At 36.4% G+C, this 19,351-nt stretch overlaps 1 protein-coding gene across 1 annotated transcript in view; it reads right to left on the minus strand.

Annotated features, from left to right (window-relative positions):
- Positions 1–4,817: 4,817 nt before the first annotated feature.
- LOC102686598 (guanine nucleotide-binding protein G(q) subunit alpha) overlaps positions 4,818–19,351 on the minus strand; it is a 63,567-nt gene continuing 49,033 nt past the window's right edge. Inside the window, exons 4-7 of the mRNA XM_006626882.3 lie at positions 18,773–18,901; positions 18,261–18,390; positions 8,423–8,576; positions 4,818–8,061 (exon numbers count right to left, since the gene is read on the minus strand). Coding sequence (XP_006626945.1) covers positions 7,871–8,061; positions 8,423–8,576; positions 18,261–18,390; positions 18,773–18,901 — 604 coding nt within the window. The 3' untranslated portion in view covers positions 4,818–7,870. The remainder of the gene's footprint in view (positions 8,062–8,422; positions 8,577–18,260; positions 18,391–18,772; positions 18,902–19,351) is intronic.

The raw sequence follows: 19,351 nt of genomic DNA on the forward strand, positions 1-19,351 counted from the left end.
AAAATAGTGGATGAAAAAATGTTACAAAGCACTTTAAATTATCACAGGGGAAGCAGTGAACAAAACAGGAACACACTTCTATTGGCGACCCTTTGCAAAATGTGAACATTATTTTGTAATTTCCTATTCAGAATAATGCATATCCATAAGAAGCATCTCATAATTCTTGTTTAAGCAAACAGTAGGGGGTTAAAAAGAGCTTCTCTCAAATTTAACTTTTGGTAGTTGCTAGAAAATCTTCCTCTATTCTAAATACAATTATATATTACACCCTTTATACATTTCCCTCAGATGCTTATATTACAAATGTAAGAATCATTACACATTCCACCTGCTGTATATTAAACCCCAATAAATATATATTAACAGGTGCTTCACAAAAAGCACTAAAAAAACATCGTGCCACTCCTTTACTGTAATTGTTACTGTAGCCGATTCCCTTATATTGGAAAAGCTGGAAGGCACACCCTACTTAATGACTTCATGAAAGGGTAAATATCCTGAAAGTGTCACTTCTGAAAACCACAGCTGCTTGTGGCAGGAGCAGATATTAGATATACACATTACTAAGCTCAAACATTTGCTTATTCACTGTTCCACATTCAACATGCAGCCCAGTAGAAGGATGTCATTCCTCGATGTTAGGAGTGTTCCACTGTTAATGAAGGGGACCCGCATCTTCATATCTGACCATACGTGACCATCTTCATGTCTCTTCCAGATACCAGAGCTCAGACATACTAATGACCACACACATACCACTAAACACTTTTAAGGCTGTCCATTAAGAGTAGAATACATCTGCTTCCTCATGGCCCAAGCAGTGTGGGCAGTAAGACCATTTGCACTTTACTGGCATGATGTGCACCTACTGTATACAGGTGTGCATTCTCAAGAGTCAGGAAGCACAATGTTCCTGAAGTTCTATTGAACCTATTTTTGGTTCTGAACTGAACAAATAAAATCTCAAAACTAGAACATCCTTTAAATTAAGCCTCTGTGGCATAAACTGCCAAGAGAACATGATGGATCATTCTACTTGAACCACAGGTGTCTTAGCACTTACAGTATACAGACACACATACAGGGAAAAACTGCAGGAGTGTTTTATGATGACAAAAACTGGACATCAGAACATCAGAATTGGTGAAAAAATGCATAAGCAGTAAATGGCATAATCTTATGGTGTGGATAAGTCATCTCCCCTTACAAAGACAGCTCACTTATTTTGGATTCTCTGAACAATGTCTCTTCTTTACAAATACATTATCAAAACTAAGGAACAGTATCTTGCATTCATGATGCAGAGACTTACTTCCCTCCTGGTAATTTAATATTGGGACATTCTTCAGAAGATAAGAATCAAAATTGTGGGGTACTATGCCAATGAGCACATAGCTGAGTATAGCTCTACAGCTTTGAGATAAACTGCATGAATGGTGCACTCAGGGAGCTCACAGAGAAACAAAAAGTACTTTACCTTGAGCCAACAAAATTGTAAATAATCAAACAACAGCTTTGCACACTGTGCTTTTTAATATAAAATGGACAATAAATGCATTTGTTCAATCAGACAGTTTGCAGTATCACCATCTATTACTCCTGCTGCTGCTGTGGAGGCAGTACAAAGGAGATCAGGTAGACTTATGACATGAGGGAATGTCACCTGAATTTCTTTCAGTCCCGGAGCAGAGACGCGATTCAAATATTCAGAAACCTGGAAGGTGTTGATCAAGTCAGTTCTGGGGACTTCTTCACAATCAGCAGCAAAAGAAGAAAAAAGTTTGAGTTCACGGTCATTCAAGAAAATAAACAGGATTTTAGGAGTCTGAAATCAACTCCAATGTCATATGGGTGAAGCTGACTGCGTGGGATGCTTTGAAAAAGAGATAGTATTCTCGGAATGTTAAACTACGAACAACCTAATGAGCAAAATGGCCCACATGACCTCTTCTTATTTTAACCCTTTGTAGCAAAAACATTAAATACAATTTAGCAGGTGGGAGTGCAACGAAAACTGAGGACAGGAGGGCCATCTTTATGCAAAGAGCTGTAGGAGCATGGAACAAGCTACCAAACCATATTAAAACCAATACCCTGACTGCTTTCAAGAAACAGCTACATCAGATCATAGGATCATTACCAAACTATCCAGATGGACAGAAAGGCCTTCTCTAGAAAAAAAGCACTACCAGCAAAATGTTCTATAGCAACGGTCAGCAAGCATTACTATCCAGTATCAGCACTGCCTAAAACTAAATACTCGTGCATGTAATGCATTTCTTAAAAACGAAACACTCTAAGAATGCACATTGATAATGTTTAAAAGTGTTAATAGACATTCCATCATAATGCTCGACACATTCCACGTGTTTAAAAGTAAAGCAGGCATCAACTTTTCAAGGTTTCACTCCCACAAAATGATAAAAAATACCTCATATATGGTACACTTATTTTAGCTTTGTTTTCATATGTATTTAACAATAACAGGCTGATTTTATATCCAAAAGTGAAATACACCTACACAAAGAAAATAAAAATAAGACCATGCTGGAGTGAGTTATTTTATTATTTATTAATAAAATGTGAGTCCAGTTGAAAACAGCATGGATTGTTAATTCCAGAGTTAGGAGACAGACACTGGCTTTACAAGCAGAGTACTCACACCTCAGGCAAGAATGGTACAGCTAGACCTTGGAAAAAATGTTTATTCCAAGGACCTGTGATTCATTTTATATATAAAAACAAAGGCTCATCAGGTTCTTTATCATTCCATAAAAATCTAAAGAACTGAAACGGCAGATTTAAAAAACAGCTGTGTTTCAGGAAGAAGCTTATATAGTGCCTTACCTTTAGGTCACCAGGGGTTATCTGGAAAATAGGTTTTACAGAGGATAGGTATTAAAAAATAAATCATACCATGTTCAGATCAATGGCTGAACATTAAAGTGTTCGAGTGCTAAGAGCCACAGTCAGAAGTTCACAGGGTTTATGAAATTGTAGGCAGGAGATTTAATTTTCAAGAAAAAAACAGTTTGGTAAATTGTTTTGTGGCACAAAAGGAATACAAATGATCAAAACTCAAATTTTGCCTGCTACCCACCAAACAAACAGGGATGCAAAATGGGAGACACAAAATTATGCCATAATGTTATTTCCTACCTTATATTTATCAATATCATTAATACTTTGTGTTACAAATGCTGTATTTCATTTTCAGAAGTGTCTGCAAACGTTTATCCACATTTAAAGACAACCAACAAAAGCAATCAGTGCAGGTACAGAAAATCTTCTCTTCAGTTACTGACTTACTTACTTTAAACCTCGTTGAATTAACTCTCAAATTCTTAGTTCTGTTAACATGTTTATGATAAACCTTTATAGTCCGACATTTTTAGTAACAGCATCATCCTAATTTCTCAGTAGCCCAAACTACAGGTCATATGCATATAGTAATTCTTAAGAAAGTTAATAGACAAAAAAAAAAGCAATCTATTCGAACATTGCTTACAAGGTTTAAAAAGCACTGTACTGGTCTCAGAAACCAAAAGAACCTAATGCACTCCATAATATAATATGTAGAAGCCAATGAAGACAGACAACTGGTAATACCTTTGAGACAAAAAAGTAAAGGAATGCAAAATAGTACAATAGTATAGCCAAAGATACTATTTTTTAACACACAAATGCCAACTGAAGCAGTATTTATACCAAACATTTTTTTACTGCAATGAATTAACTTCCCCAGATGATGTTCAATACATACATTTGAATTATAATTGTACCAACATCAAACAGAACTACTCCATGTCACTTCAGTTTTCTTTTTAAAAAATGCACTTGTACTACTCGGGGATTCCATCACATTGTGAAACGGAATATATTCGCTGGGTCATCTATTGTAAAACCTTTCCATAGCGTGATTGTGTGCAGTATGAGACAAGGAGGCTCCCAATCTGTCTTGATGTGCATACAGTTATAAACAATGATGTTGCAGCCTCTGTTAGTGTGAAAATAATTGACTTTGTTAAAGAATAATGTGATTGGCAAAAAAAAAGGATCAACAGAAGATGATGAAACTCCTTCAACCCTAGCCGACGGCTACTCATATTAACAAAAAAGTCCTGCAGCGTTATCTATATTTAGAAGGAAGCATGTTTTAAGTACTGCTCATAGTCCCACTTTCAAAAGCAAAGGACAAACAAGCATTCCTTTGTGATCCCACCAAGGTACTTTAACGTCTGTTCTTAACAAGGTGGAAAACGGATTGGGATCAACAGAGCAGGAATGAACATAAGGGCATTACTTCAGCAGGCTGTTACAGCCTATGAGTGCTCGCACGAAGAGCCCTTTCAGACTTTACATTTGCAGAACAAGCAGCAGGTCATCTTCAGCCTAACTAAATTTGAAAATGTGGCATCAAGTGATCAATTTAGTTAGTGTCATATTCATCTGTACAGAAGGATAATTTTTATATTCTCCTAATGTATGAACTTGTGCAAAACTGGATTATTAAAAACAATTTTGGACAAACGATCATGGCAAAAACACACTGAAGAGCCACATTTAGAAGATGCATCACTTATTCCGAAATCGGTAAATGTTCACACGAATCTCTGCTTTAATTCTCTACCGGATCCACATGGTCTGCAAAAGTAGGACTTGAAAAATTAACTGTGTTACAAAGTACCCTTCCAGACATTTCCTCAGTCAGGAGATATGTTAATGAAATAAGATTTGTTTATACAGCTTACAAGGGCAATAACATGGATCTGGAGGGACTGCCAAAACTAGAGTTCCAATGAGAAAGGCAACCATGTATTAAGTTCCTTTTTATTATGGCTAAACATTACTTCATAAATAAAACTGAAACAAATATAACATATGCATCAGTAGTTCTCAGACAAGGCTTAAGTTCTTTGTTTTCTACTACTGTTGCTCCTTGGTTTCTTATGTACAAGACAAAGGAAAGGTTCTGCAGTCCAGGTACTGTAGGCATTGTGAATTATACTGTAGAGTTATTTCATTGTTAAAGTCAAACACTCTTTATCGATATTGTATATGATGGTCTGGTTTTACAAAATAACCTTTATTCGTTTCAAACTTTAATCATTCTGAAAAAATGTCATTGTACAGTTCACTAGCAACATTCATTATAAAGGGTGTATTTTTCTGGAACAGGGATTTTATTCATTCTTGCCTTCAGTTTTCAGGCATAACTAATTCTATAAGGCAATATGTACATTTTCAACTTTTTTTATTGAAAGGAATACAGTCTGAAGAGAAATGTAGACTACTTTGAAAAAAATCCTGCAAAAATCCTGTGTAAGCCAGGTATAAATGTGGTGATTCCTGGTATGCACAGTTTAGACCAAAACTCTTGCCTTCACACAGTGCATATGGACCTACTGTAGCTGACAGTTACTCAACTGTATTTCTCTTGATTTAAGAAGTCCACCCAGTTACCAGAAACAAGGAACTTCGTTACCTTTCTTGCTAAATAGCTGATCACCTTTTTTTCTGGCAAAAGCCAACCTAATGGCAATGTTTAATTACCAAAGGAATTCTCTTCAGAACTGTCTGGAGCAAAACAGAATACTGTATGTAAATACACACACATCCAAGCACATTTAATGGATGGCTGTCAACTGGAACCAAATCACCTACTATTACTGCAAAGTAAAATCTGAAGTGTAGTTAAGAGTTAAGGAACATATTCAGATAATGTTTATCTTATGGCAAGTGCTCTATTTGTGGAACCAGTTTCTTGTCCCAACAAATATGATTCGCCGTGCAATTCATTCTGGGTCACTTTTCATACAAAGATTAACAAAATGTCCAACAGCTACTGTAATTATTGGCATACTGCTCTGTATCATAGCAATATTTTTCTTTTAAGGTTTTAAATCAAAGAAAAAAATATTCCTAGCTGAGAAATGAACTGGCAAAATGTACATTCTCCTCTCTTAAAAAAGTAAAATAACATCATTCAAAATGTGATTTAGCTATAAGACATACAATACAATTACATAGATACATATTTTCAATACAGCACATTCAGTCTGCCAAAAATTAATGATTACAAAGCCAATATGGATGCTGCCATATATATATATAGAGAGATGTATGTACAATGATTATAGCATTCATATTTGCACTATACCTACAACCAGGTTCAATAAAATTAAAATTAAGGGACTAACAAAAAAGAAATAAATGGGGGCAGGATAATAAAAGCCAATTAGAGATGACTACTAACTTTGGTACACAATAAATACACTTTGCTTTACTCCTCTGAAGCAGAACAACATTTGTAAACTCAGATGCAATTCTGACTGGCCTGAGAAGTAAATACTAATTATAAAAAAATCTTCTGTTAGAAGCTGTACTCCCAACTCATAGCCCTCAAATCTGTTTCAAACAAACAAACTGTCTTTTCAAGTCAAATAAAACCCCACCAAATCCCACATCTTAAATGCCATTTCTTTAAAAAAGGAGATTTTTCTTACAACTGAGCTGCATTAATGTTGTGTTTCACACAAAAATGTACTTTTACTTCACCTGGGCAGTGTCAAACAGCAACTGCATCATAAACAATCTTTATTTTATGCCAGTACAATTGCATAAATATCTTAAATCCTATATTAAAAGGTGCCAACATAATACAACCAACCACACACAGACATCAAAAGTGTTCTATAGGATTATTAGAAATAATCAGAAAATATTACACTGTGCAAAGAGCACCCAAATGTTATATATTTATCAGTTTGCTTTATTTGGCATTAACTATACAACACTTTCTAAACAAACCCTATGAGCTGATGCCACAAAGTTAAACATAGGCTTGGCATTCAGGGTCTCATCAAGTCAGTTCCCAAACAGTGGTTTTGGCATTTTAGAAAATAAAAACACTTTTAAGGAAAACAAGAAATCAAGATAGACCCAACATGGTTGGAGACATAAAACTGTACACAATAAAAATTAATTTAAAAGGTTAAAGTAGAAGCACGAAAATAGTTGCTTCCAGATACAGCTTTTTTTTTAAAAAAGTAGCTTTTAGATTTTAGCAGTGTGGGAAAGATGTAGTGTCCATGGCATTTCTGTTTGGCATCTGCAATAAAAACGATACTAGAAAGCAAATGTGGCACAGAGTACTGAGAATGGCAAGCACCACTCCATAAATATAACTTTTATCCAAAGGAACTATCCTTGCCTACGTCTATCTGTGTTTCTGGATAACCAGGTAGCATTTATGAAGAATTCTTCCTATTACTTGACGAGCTCCTAATTTTTTCGTTTTTTTTTTCCTTTGCAGCCCAAGATGAAGATAGTACCTAACTGGATGTAATAATTTATACAGATCAATAATTTAAAAATCACAGTATCAATACTTTTCATCCTTCAGAAAAAAGTACATAAATTAGAAGAACAGATGGCTTAACTTCTATTAAACAAAGAACTTTACGGTTATCACTGCAGAATACAGAGTTACTAAGGAATGGATCAGAATAAAAGGCCATTGTACCCTCAAAGAAAACTGGAAGGTGGTTACAAGTTGTGATTTGCTTCTGAAGCAAAAATCAAATCCCCCTACCCTTTTGAGTGCACAAATGAGATTTAAAAAAACATTAAGTTCACAAGGTTCTGCCTAAAAATTAGGAATTGTGCTGCAAATGTTCAACAGCATTTTCCAACCCCCAATTATTTTTCCTTTTAAATAAAATCATAATATTTACTATAAACTCTGTGAAAACAGAGTCCAAGACGCAATAAATTAGTATTATGCAATTATTTGTCATTGTTTTTTTCACAGATAATACAGTCACACTTTCATATTCTCTTCAGTCTCCCAGTCTCGTCTGAGCACTCAGACCAGATTATACTCCTTCAGGTTCAACTGTAGGATAGTGTCCTTGACAGCAGCAAAGACGAACCGTATATTCTCTGTGTCTGTGGCACATGTGAAGTGCGAGTAGATAATTTTGTCACTGTCAGGATTCAGGTCCACGAACATTTTCAAAATGAACTCCCTTGCAGCTTGTGCATCACGCTGAGGCCCTGAAAAGTATGAAGTTAGGCAGTGTTAACGGTCTTAAGGAAGTACTTCAAATATATTACATTTTCATGCACATTATGTTTAGAATTCCTCAAGGAACTAAGCCAGACTGTTTCCACAGTGATAAGTATCTTCTAATTGTACAATTCCTTTTAAGGAGTAAATGGGATGACTTCATATAACATTAAGCAAGCCAAAAAATAATGTTTTGGTGAGGATAAAACTCACTAAAGGTTTCTGAACCTTGTTATAATATATCCATATTTTTCTATTAAATTCTATGAATCCATTAATCACATGAAAAGAAATGCATTATAAGAACAGGACAGGTAATGCGTGCACACATAAATTATGGTCATTTACCATCATATTCAGGAAAGTAATCAACAAGATGAGAATACATGATCTTCTCTTCAAGAAGGTCCTTCTTGTTTAAAAACAGAATGACTGATGAATTCTGGAACCACGGATATGTTATTATTGTCCTAAACAGGGCTTTGCTCTCTTCCATTCGATTCTGTATTGGGGAAAAAAAGAAACGAGCTTCAGTGTCAAATTGTATACATATTAATGTACATAAAAGCTACTACAAACATATTTAAATTTGATGAATATCTTATTTAAAATGTTTGATGAAATTATAAACCAATACAAATGTCTAATTCGACTTGTTTCTTCTCATACAAGGTCTACTACATAATACAAAATTCTTTTAATACAATGAAATCAACACCCAGAGTAAAACATAACATAGTAATAGTCTTCATTTTTCTAAATCATTCTTAACTGTACAACCAAACAAAATAATGATCACAAGCTGCAGCTGAGACATTCCTTTTCTAATCAGTTAGGTTTACAACTGTTTAAGAACAGGAACAGTACACGGGATTAGGTCATCCAAATCACAATACTGGTGTTTCATTAGTTACAGTCTGGCATTTATTCTAAAACACATTTCATTTTATGATACATATCACTAACATTGCAAAGGCATCTGATAACAAAATATTTCTATACTTGTTTGTATCACTCTTTGTTATATAAAGGTAATACTTGGCAACTGTCGCTGCTTCTTCTGTACTTTTCTGGTTTCGGACCACCAATATTTGCCCAGTAACCTCCTTTAAACCTGACATAAGCAATGATCATACGCAAAGCACATAAAAAAACAATTCAACACAGACTATAGCCTGCTCCTCCTCACACAATTGCTAATTGCTGTTATTCTGCCAACTGTCCAAAATATTACATTCTGAAATGGAATTGCTTGTGATGGTTTGGGGTAATCTCAGTTAGAGTCTGTGCAATCCCATATACTTCATGCAGTAGTTCCAGAACAGCAGGCCTTTGTTTGGCTTACCATCATGGTAAAGAATGCAGAATATTTCACTGTCCCTGTAAAGGATTCCTGAGCTGGAGATTTCTCAACACACTTCAACATTTCAGGATTCCGCCTGCCGCCTACAGCCCACATCTCTGCACAGTGCATAACAGACAAGCAGGCCAGTTTGCATAACCTTGTTTGTCCCATTCCAAGAAAAACCAGGAAGCAGTAGGAAAGAAACATGCCGAGCTTAAGCTGGCTTTAATACTGATCCACTTCTTAATTACATGAAACGCCACTAAAATCCCCCTAACACCACTGCAGGATGGGCAGCGTGCACCATTCCCAAACAAAATCCACTGCTCCAAATAACAAAAAGACCGCCCAACACAACACAATCCGTGTGCCGGTAACAGCTTAAATCTTTAGACACTTCTGGTGTTATAACGCACAGCAGGAAAAAAAAAATACTTCCCTGAAACACTTCCCAGTGTTACAGGACACTGCCAAGCGTTTACTACCGTTAAACAGTCGCTTTATTTACGATCATTTTTATACTCATCAAGGGAGAAAAAGGTGAGGGGTATATAACAGCAACGTTACAACAACAGGAAGGAAAAATATACAAAACAACAGGCCTGCAGGGATTCCCGCAGGAAAATGCTGAGGCCGGGTGGTAAATTCCCACAGATAACATGAAGCGGCACATTAACATTAGTCCCCCCAGCCCAGCTACCAACAGCTAGATTACTGTACTACAGCAGCTTGCAAACTACTAAGCTATCCTATTACTGTAACTTAACAATAAGTGATATTAATAAGATGTTATTTGACCACAGCAACTAGTTTGACTATACAGGACTCAGTCAAAGACGTAAGAGACTTATACTGCCACCAAAGGAAGAGCTTTGTGCTTGAAACGCATCGCTGTTGGCGGTTTTCTGTATGCTCAAGCCATTACTGTGTTTTTTTTTGCTATTGAGGTGCTGTGCATTATCTTGAGCTCATTGAAAATCACTGGCTTCCACTCCCTTTATTGTTCCTTAGAAATGATGTTCATCAACTTTTGCAAGTGACAAAGGGGCACAGTATCTCTCTGTGAGCCGATTATTTAGCTGTGAGGAAACCTTGCATTATTTTTTTATGTCGATTACTAACATAGCTCTCAGGGGCCTAAAACCCTCATGTGTGAGACTGTCCATTGAAAAGAGCAACGGCATATTGTTTTGTCTGGATGGTTTATTTTATATATGCATAAAAAACTCATTAGTTCATTAAGAGAACTGCGAGTCTCTACACCTACATCAAATTTTTACATTCATTACTGACCTTAGATTTGGTCCCCAATGTGCGATACGCGAGAGCTATGTGATTATGTACCACTGCAGCTGCTGGCTGAAGACTTTGGCAAAAGTATATTATTATGAAACCGTATTTTAATATAAATTATTGAGTAAATTTTGGTGGTGTTCACACATTTATTTGGCCAGGCAGCCTGTGTGGCCTGTAAGAAACCATGGCCACGTATGGGACACAGATTGAAAAACGGTTTCTCTCCCAGAATACAGGAAATCACTTCTGCAGATTCCGGAATTTATTCTGTCCCTGTGAACTTTGCAGGTGCTTACGGATTTTAAGGAACTGCTTAGCTTTGGGCAAGGTAAACGAACTTTTACTTTCATTAACAGCAACACAAGTAATCTTAACTGGAAGCCACACATCTCGTTACTGCATTTATCAAGGCTGTCCAGCAGGAATCTGCATTTAGGTCTGATGTGCATTTTGGTTCAGTCCTTTTAAAACAGTGCTCTGATCAGATTGTGACTGTGAAAAGCATTATTCATTTTTTTCTTAGATAAAGAAAGTGAACATGATAAAAATATACTTCAAGCATTGTGCAAGGATGTTGTGCACGTGTGGCCCATGCAATAAAGGTCAAAGATGACCTCCCCCAACACAAACACAAATTGCAGGGCACTTCAAACGAAATTCAAAAACTCTTTGAACTTGCAATTATTTAATATTCAAGTATACCTTTTATAGTTTTGACTCCAAACCATTCCAAAGCAAAATGAATTTCTACACTGTTTTCTGCACCAGAGCACAACCTCTTCGCCTCCAGGGGTCGAGCAATGTCAGATGAAACAGCTCTCTTCCCAGAAATGAGTAGTCTTAATTATTTCCTTCCATCTCCCTAGACAATTCCTTTAACTCCTACAATGAGCAATACAAAGCATGCTGTGCAGCAGAGGAAACCAACAAAAAATTGCGGTACCTTTTACCTTCCTTTTTCAAAGGGCTTACCATAAACTGTGCTCATAACTACTGCAACTCTTTGAAAGAAAGAATCAAACAACACAACAACAAAAAAGAGAGAACACTAACAGGTCTTGCAGCCAAATGTTTAAGTATGGCAGCCAAGGACTTTAAGGGCTGGACTTAGATTTTTGCAGATGTCGCCAATTTTAACAGAAAGCACCTCATTTTATTAGCTTGAACACAAATATACAATTGTGCTTGATTTCCAGGTCCTTGCTTCCAATTTCAGTATATAAAAGATGTTAAGTTTGCTCAGCTGCCTCAAAACCTTTGAAACCTTAAGTTAAAATGTTCACATCGTCTATACAAAATCACATACAATACTAAAATGGACATGTGGATAGATAGCTGACACATCAAACTACTGTGTAAAATACAAACCTGCAGACTATACCACAGCACAGAATTTTTTTTAACTTTAAATATTTTATTAAGGAACATTTTATCTGCACTACTGTAATACTGAGACTAATGCCATGACGTTTTTACTATAATTTTCACTGAGGAGTGAGGAGTTTCACCAGGAGAAACAAAAACCCTGGTCTACACTTCTTTTTGCACTACAACTTAACCAAAAGAACAAACTGTACTTATACATTCCTAGTAACACTTATCACTACTGGTTCGTGGTAAGCAGAGATAAAAGAAAAGGTGCCTACAGCCACAAGGAACATGGCCTGATCGAGTTTTAGAATGTAGATCATCTCTGCCAAATAAGAATATTCTGTTCAACCTAGAATGAACTGAACTGGACAGAGTTTTATATTCCACATTGGACTGAGTCCACGGAGATGGACCCAAGTTCACTTGCAAATTGAATCAGACATACAGAATGAAAGATGTTTTTAGACCAGTATGTGTAATAAGTGGGTTTATTTGAAACTTAAAATAACATCCTGTGATTTTCTAACACAATTATCATGCTACTGCATAATTTTAGAATGCTTTTGGTGCTCCCCAGTAAGAAATGTAAAGAACAATATTGTCAACTCAGTGTAAGTGATAATATAAAATCATCTTGAAGCACTTGGTATGAGACCGATTTGGAGATTTTACCTAGAACTTACTATTTTTGACGAGACCATCGCCGAATAAAAATGTGTCTTACACTGCCCTTAGTTATTTGTTTCAGAAGATCTGGGACATTACAATGGAATGGAATGGCTCACATAAGCCAAGATTAGCTTTGTACATTCCATACTATGCTGTGGTATCCTGATTCTCCCCAACATGGACATCTCCTTACAGGGGTTTTTCACTGCAGCATTTAGAATGATAACTGCATTAAAAGACCTGGAATTGTGAAAGTCGTCTCTGCCTCTCAGATTTATAAAAGACACGCACTGAATGAAATGGAAAGTTGACACATACCCAGAGACCCCCATCTAAAGTGAACACAAAAGAATAAAACCCACTTCCAACTTTTTATTCACCTTTCAGTCTTTAATGTTATGAATAGTTAGAATAGTCTTGAAAAACAAAAATGAAACCATGCATTGGACATCAATATGAATATCTTAACATTGCTTTCAGCAGCTTTCCATTTTTGCTCTTACAAAGTAAGAGCTAAATCAACTAGTGTTGATTTAAAAATCATCCACCATTATATAAGGAAGTCAAAATTGCTTTATACTTTCTTGAATTCCTATTTATACTTGCATTTTATGAAAAACGTCTGTGCCACAGAAACTTAAATCATCTTGCACATGAACTTGTTTTTTCAATTACTTTTGTCACGGAAAGAACAAACGTATTCTATACAAAATAACTAGATACACTACAAATTAAATTCTGTGAGCCATGCTTCTGGTGACTTATTCTATTAAAACAAATATAATCCAACTTGTAAATATTACGAGACGTGCTTTCGATCAAAATCAAAATGTGGAAAAAGTATTCAAACTAAAATTCTGAACTATAATGCTAGAAAACAATATTGATATCTTTCAATGGGAAACAAAATTAAGCTTTCCAATAATATGAGCTCACAACAAGAAGGACCTACTGTCCTCTTTTTTACAGCACAACATCCAAAATGTAAATTTGATAAACCAGCATGTTAATGGTTATAGTAACTATTTCTCCTTGCTCACACAAATTTAGTTTATTGAGTAAATTTCACTGCTATTCTTGAATCACCCATGACCATGCCTGTAAATAACCCAATTAAAGCAAAATCATTTATGTGGTATATGAAAAACATATTGATGTTTTACAGTTGCATTACAACAAAATGATACTACTGAAACATTGTGTAACATTGTAATAATATTGCATAACAGCACAGTGATTAAATACGCAAATGGGCCTCCTCTCATAAGTAACTTTCTTTCTGTTCTTACTTCTAGCAGTAGCCAAGCCAAATGCTTTAATTAGCATTTGGTTTATAATATTTCTAATAATGATTGAACCATGTACAGTGCCTTGCGAAAGTATTCGGCCCCCTTGAACTTTTCAACCTTTTGCCACATTTCAGGCTTCAAACATAAAGATATAATTTTTTTATTTTATGTGAAGAATCACCAACAAGTGGGACACAATTGTGAAGTGGAACGAAATCTATTGGATTTTTGAAACTTTTTTAACTAATTAAAAAATGAAAAGTGGGGCGTGCAAAATTATTCGGCCCCTTTACTTTCAGTGCAGCAAACTCACTCCAGAAGTTCAGCGAGGATCTCTGAATGATCCAATGTTGTCCTAAATGACTGATGGTGATAAATAGAATCCACCTGTGTGTAATCAAGTCTCTGTATAAATGCACCTGCTCTGTGATAGTCTCAAGGTTCTGTTGAAAGCGCAGAGAGCATCATGAAGACCAAGGAACACACCAGGCAGGTCCATAATACTGTTGTGGAGAAGTTTAAAGCCGGATTTGGATACAAAAAGATTTCCCAAGCTTCAAACATCCCAAGGAGCACTGTGCAAGCGATCATCTTGAAATGGAAGGAGTATCAGACCACTGCAAATCTACCAAGACCTGGCCGTCCCTCTAAACTTTCAGCTCAGACAAGGAGAAGACTGATCAGAGATGCAGCCAAGAGGCCCATGATCACTCTGGATGAACTGCAGAGAACTACAGCTGAGGTGGGAGAGTCTGTCCATAGGACAACAATCAGTCTTACACTGCACAAATCTGGCCTTTATGGAAGAGTGGCAAGAAGAAAGCCATTTCTCAAAGATATCCATAAAAAGTCTCGTCTAAAGTTTGCCACAAGCCACCTGGGAGACACCCCAAACATGTGGAAGAAGGTGCTCTGGTCAGATGAAACCAAAATCGAACTTTTTGGCCACAATGCAAAACGATATGTTTGGCGTAAAAGCAACACAGCTCATCACCCTCAACACACCATCCCCACTGTCAAACATGGTGGTGGCAGCATCATGGTTTGGGCCTGCTTTTCTTCAGCAGGGACAGGGAAGATGGCTAAAATTGAGGGGAAGATGGATGCAGCCAAATACAGGACCATTCTGGATGAAAACCTGTTGGAGTCTGCAAAAGACCTGAAACTGGGACGGAGATTTATCTTCCAACAAGACAATGATCCCAAACATACAGCAAAATCTACAAAGGAATGGTTCACAAATAAACGTATCCAGGTGTTTGAATGGCCAAGTCAAAGTCCAGACCTGAATCCAATCGAGAATCTGTGGAAAGAGCTGAAAACTGCTGTTCACAAACGCTCTCCATCCAACCTCACTGAGCTCGAGCTGTTTTGCAAGGAAGAATGGGCAAGAATTTCAGTCTCTCGATGTGCAAAACTGATAGAGACATACCCCAAGCGACTTGCAGCTGTAATCGCAGCAAAAGGTGGCTCTACAAAGTATTAACGCAAGGGGGCCGAATAATTTTGCACGCCCCACTTTTCATTTTTTTATTAGTTAAAAAAGTTTCAAAAATCCAATAGATTTCGTTCCACTTCACAATTGTGTCCCACTTGTTGGTGATTCTTCACATAAAATAAAAAATGTATATCTTTATGTTTGAAGCCTGAAATGTGGCAAAAGGTTGAAAAGTTCAAGGGGGCCGAATACTTTCGCAAGGCACTGTATTTCCTATTCACCATATGTGTATCCCTAGTCATTTAAAAGCTGATTGATGTACAGTAAGTCAACAATACATTTGTTGACTCAGAGGTTTAAACACAGGAGACTCTATTAATGAGAACGCTCCTTTTTAGTTCCTGTTTATCTAGAAAACTGACCGACTTTGGTAGAAACATCTTTCGATATGTTAAGAAAGAAAGCTTAACTAAAAAGAATGGAAAGCAACAAATATAAAAAGAAGAAGGAGGATGGTAATATAAAAGCAATAATAAGTGAAAACCATCCCATTGTGCTAAGTCGGTAAGTTCTGAATGAAATTAAAATGTGCAACCTCCAGGCATTCAGTCTGGTAGGTGAATACCGAGGCAATCAACATATTTCAGTTCATGATTTTTCATTGCAGTTTTAGATGACTTTCCAGAATTTGATTGAAAATATTCACTTTAAATTGCGTGAGTGCCAGTGATGGAAAAGCATTAAGTACAGGTGACAATGTCAATAGGCTTGTACTTAGAGAAAAAAAACCCAATCAAATTCCTTTACTGTATCCATCAGAGTCTAGAGTTTCTAAATTTAGAGAGGTGAGACCGATTTTGAACGCAGCCCAGAACTGCTTGGAATGAGATTTTTGGCATAATGTTTTCCTCCTTTCATCTTGTGATGACATTCTGCATACATTAAAGATGTCATTATTTCAGCATTTAACTATAGACAAGAAGTCTGATCTTGCCTGACAATTTGTTTATAACCATTTTAGCTCCATTTTAGCTGAACCTCAAAATAAAATTACCATTGCCATTATCTATTGTAAAAATCTGTGAAATATAAATTTTACAACTTTACTGTATCTTCATACTCTATTATTAATCCCTTATTATCCTGCAAACTCTATACATTTCTACATTTTTCAGTTGGTCACAGCACTGAAAAATGCTTTGTGTTATTTTTTATTTTCCATTGTGTTATTGTTTTACCTTAATATTTTTCTGTACACCTGTTGCAAATGTTAATTTCTTTTGTAAGCTTTGCCTATATCTTGATACACTCTATCTTTGAATCTCAGACCCTTTTACACATTCTGTAGAGCACTTCCTTTAAACCATCTAGTCAATATTTTCCTAAACTTGAACTTAATGCTTACCTTTCCTTCACTGTCTGGTATTCTAAAATTGTAATCCTTAACTTTAATCCTTAATTTTGAAATAAATGTAAAGTCTTAAGAAAAAATATCATGGATCATAATTTCTCATCATATTTATTGCCTAAATTATATTCAGGATGTTTGCAAAAACATGGTACTTAAGAGCATCTTTCCTAGGGAAGTACATTTACAAACTGGTTTAAGCACAGGTCATTAACCATTTCAACTAAATCCATTTCAGGTTCTCCCTCAAAATATTACAATTTATGAGTGGAAAGTTATAATCTCCCAGCAAAATAATGTCAAATTTGCTAAATACCTTCCTCATATCATCAATGCAGCCATACACATAGTGTTAAGTCATTAAAATTTCTATTATGTAGTTTAACCTGTATATTATATTCTAACATTTCTCAACTCTCTTGTATTAGTTCTCTCATGTTCAGGGTATTAGGGATACATACTGTGGTTACACATCACTATCCATTAAATCCCAAGTATCTTGCAGTAAAAATGTTTACTCGTTTGTATTCATCCCCATCATCCCCTCCGAGTTTCAATTATTTTCAAAATGTCAACATTTCAAAGCCCTGTATTGTTGTTCTTTTCTCATGTGACTGACGTTACACACTGTGTAAAACTAAATTCACCAGAAAGACAAACAGTTACAACCAAAAACACTAAAGTGCAGCCAAAGCTTAGATTTGAGAGAACTGAATGTTTCTTTATTCAAAAATCCAAACTGGAGTTTGCTCTGGTTCAAAAATATGGTTACGGATTTGTAAAAGATAAAAGTACTGAGGCCTCACTAATCAGTATATGTCTGTGGATAGAAGGATATACTGTAGCTGGTATGCTAGTAGCCCTCCAGTGTAAATACAACTGAGATCAATAGGAGCTAGAAAAAAACTTTATAAACCTATTGCCAGTATTTAGCCACTACTACAAAAAACAAATCAACACCTCTCTTCGCATGGAATTAGTCACTTTCAGTCCATCACTATTTGCAAGAAAATGGCTGATAAAATCCAAAGCAAAACCATTTTCAAAGCAAAGTACTAAGTAAGCTGGACAGACTTCTCATCAGTGTTCTATTCAATAACAAAACCAAAATGAATGCAAATGTTCACAATACATCATTTACACCACTGCCGTCCTATAGACTATCCATAAACGAAGACTGAAACTCAGGTTACAAAAACGTTGATCACATCAGCTGATCACATATGTTATGACGATGCCTGGGTGATGTCGCCCACTAAAAAAACATTTCTGGAACCATTAAACACTGGCAAAGCTCTAGAGAAGAAAAACCACAGGGTGTAGGTAAAACGGACAACAAGCTTCCATCCAGTCTTCTCATGCTCACTCACCTCATTGTCAGATTCTACAAGCACTTGATCGTATTCGCTGAGGGCAACTAAAAACATGATGGAGGTCACATTTTCAAAGCAGTGTATCCATTTTCTCCTCTCAGATCGCTGTCCACCCACATCCACCATCCTGAAAGAGTACAAATGAAAGTGATGTTTCCAGAAAACGAAAAATGTTTCCATGGAAAAGAAAAGGCTTAATGGGTGCGAAACTAAACACAGAGAAACCAAAATCACCTTTCTAATTAGATCAACATTTATAAAACGTGCTAGACACGACACATGCTAGACATGATTGCGTCCAAATTTGTAGCACAGCAGTTAAAGTGCGGTGATCTAATGCCATTTAAATTTATATATACTCTAATTGCACTTTATAGTATTAAAAAATGTGTATGGTAAACATCCCCATCTGACCATATCAGTTTGGACACGTATTCAAAGAAATAAAAAGTGCCAAAGCACTACAAAATGAAATCCGTCACCAAGTCTTGGAAAGCAGGCCGTCTAACCTGAAAATGACGCTTTGTAAGTCGAAAGGGTACTCAATGATCCCTGTGGTGGGGACTCGGACTCTAAGCACATCTTGCTGAGTAGGCAGATAGGCAGGATCTGCTATACGGTCCAGGTCGTTCAGGTAGCTACAAACAGGGAGAGACAAGAGGAACGCAACACAGTGACATTGTGATCCCACTGAGGGAAGGGGAGGAGGGAGGCAAGGAGAGAAATGGGAAAAGGAGGGGGGGTGGGGGGTGAGAAGGATGGAGGAATGAGGTACACCATTCTTCCTCCTTTGTGGGGCTCTCCCTCGGCAAGCATCCTCCTCCTCAGCGTCTCGGAGCAGGAACTGCCCAAGCACCCTGCTTTCTGCTAGATTGTGCCAATCATGGTTTCCCAGTGATGCAAGGTATGTTTCAGCTTTTCCCTTAATCTTAAGCCACAGGCAATTCAACAATTTCAAGCATTTTTATCTTTAAATGTAACAGGGTACAAGCCACATTCTTTTCAAATCTCTGCAAGACAAATCAGTGGCATAGTGCTGTAAAAATATCCATGCTAATGTCCAATGTTTCAAACTGAGATATCATGAG

This window comes from Lepisosteus oculatus, chromosome 3 (assembly GCF_040954835.1).
Source record: "Lepisosteus oculatus isolate fLepOcu1 chromosome 3, fLepOcu1.hap2, whole genome shotgun sequence".
NCBI lineage: Eukaryota > Metazoa > Chordata > Actinopteri > Semionotiformes > Lepisosteidae > Lepisosteus > Lepisosteus oculatus.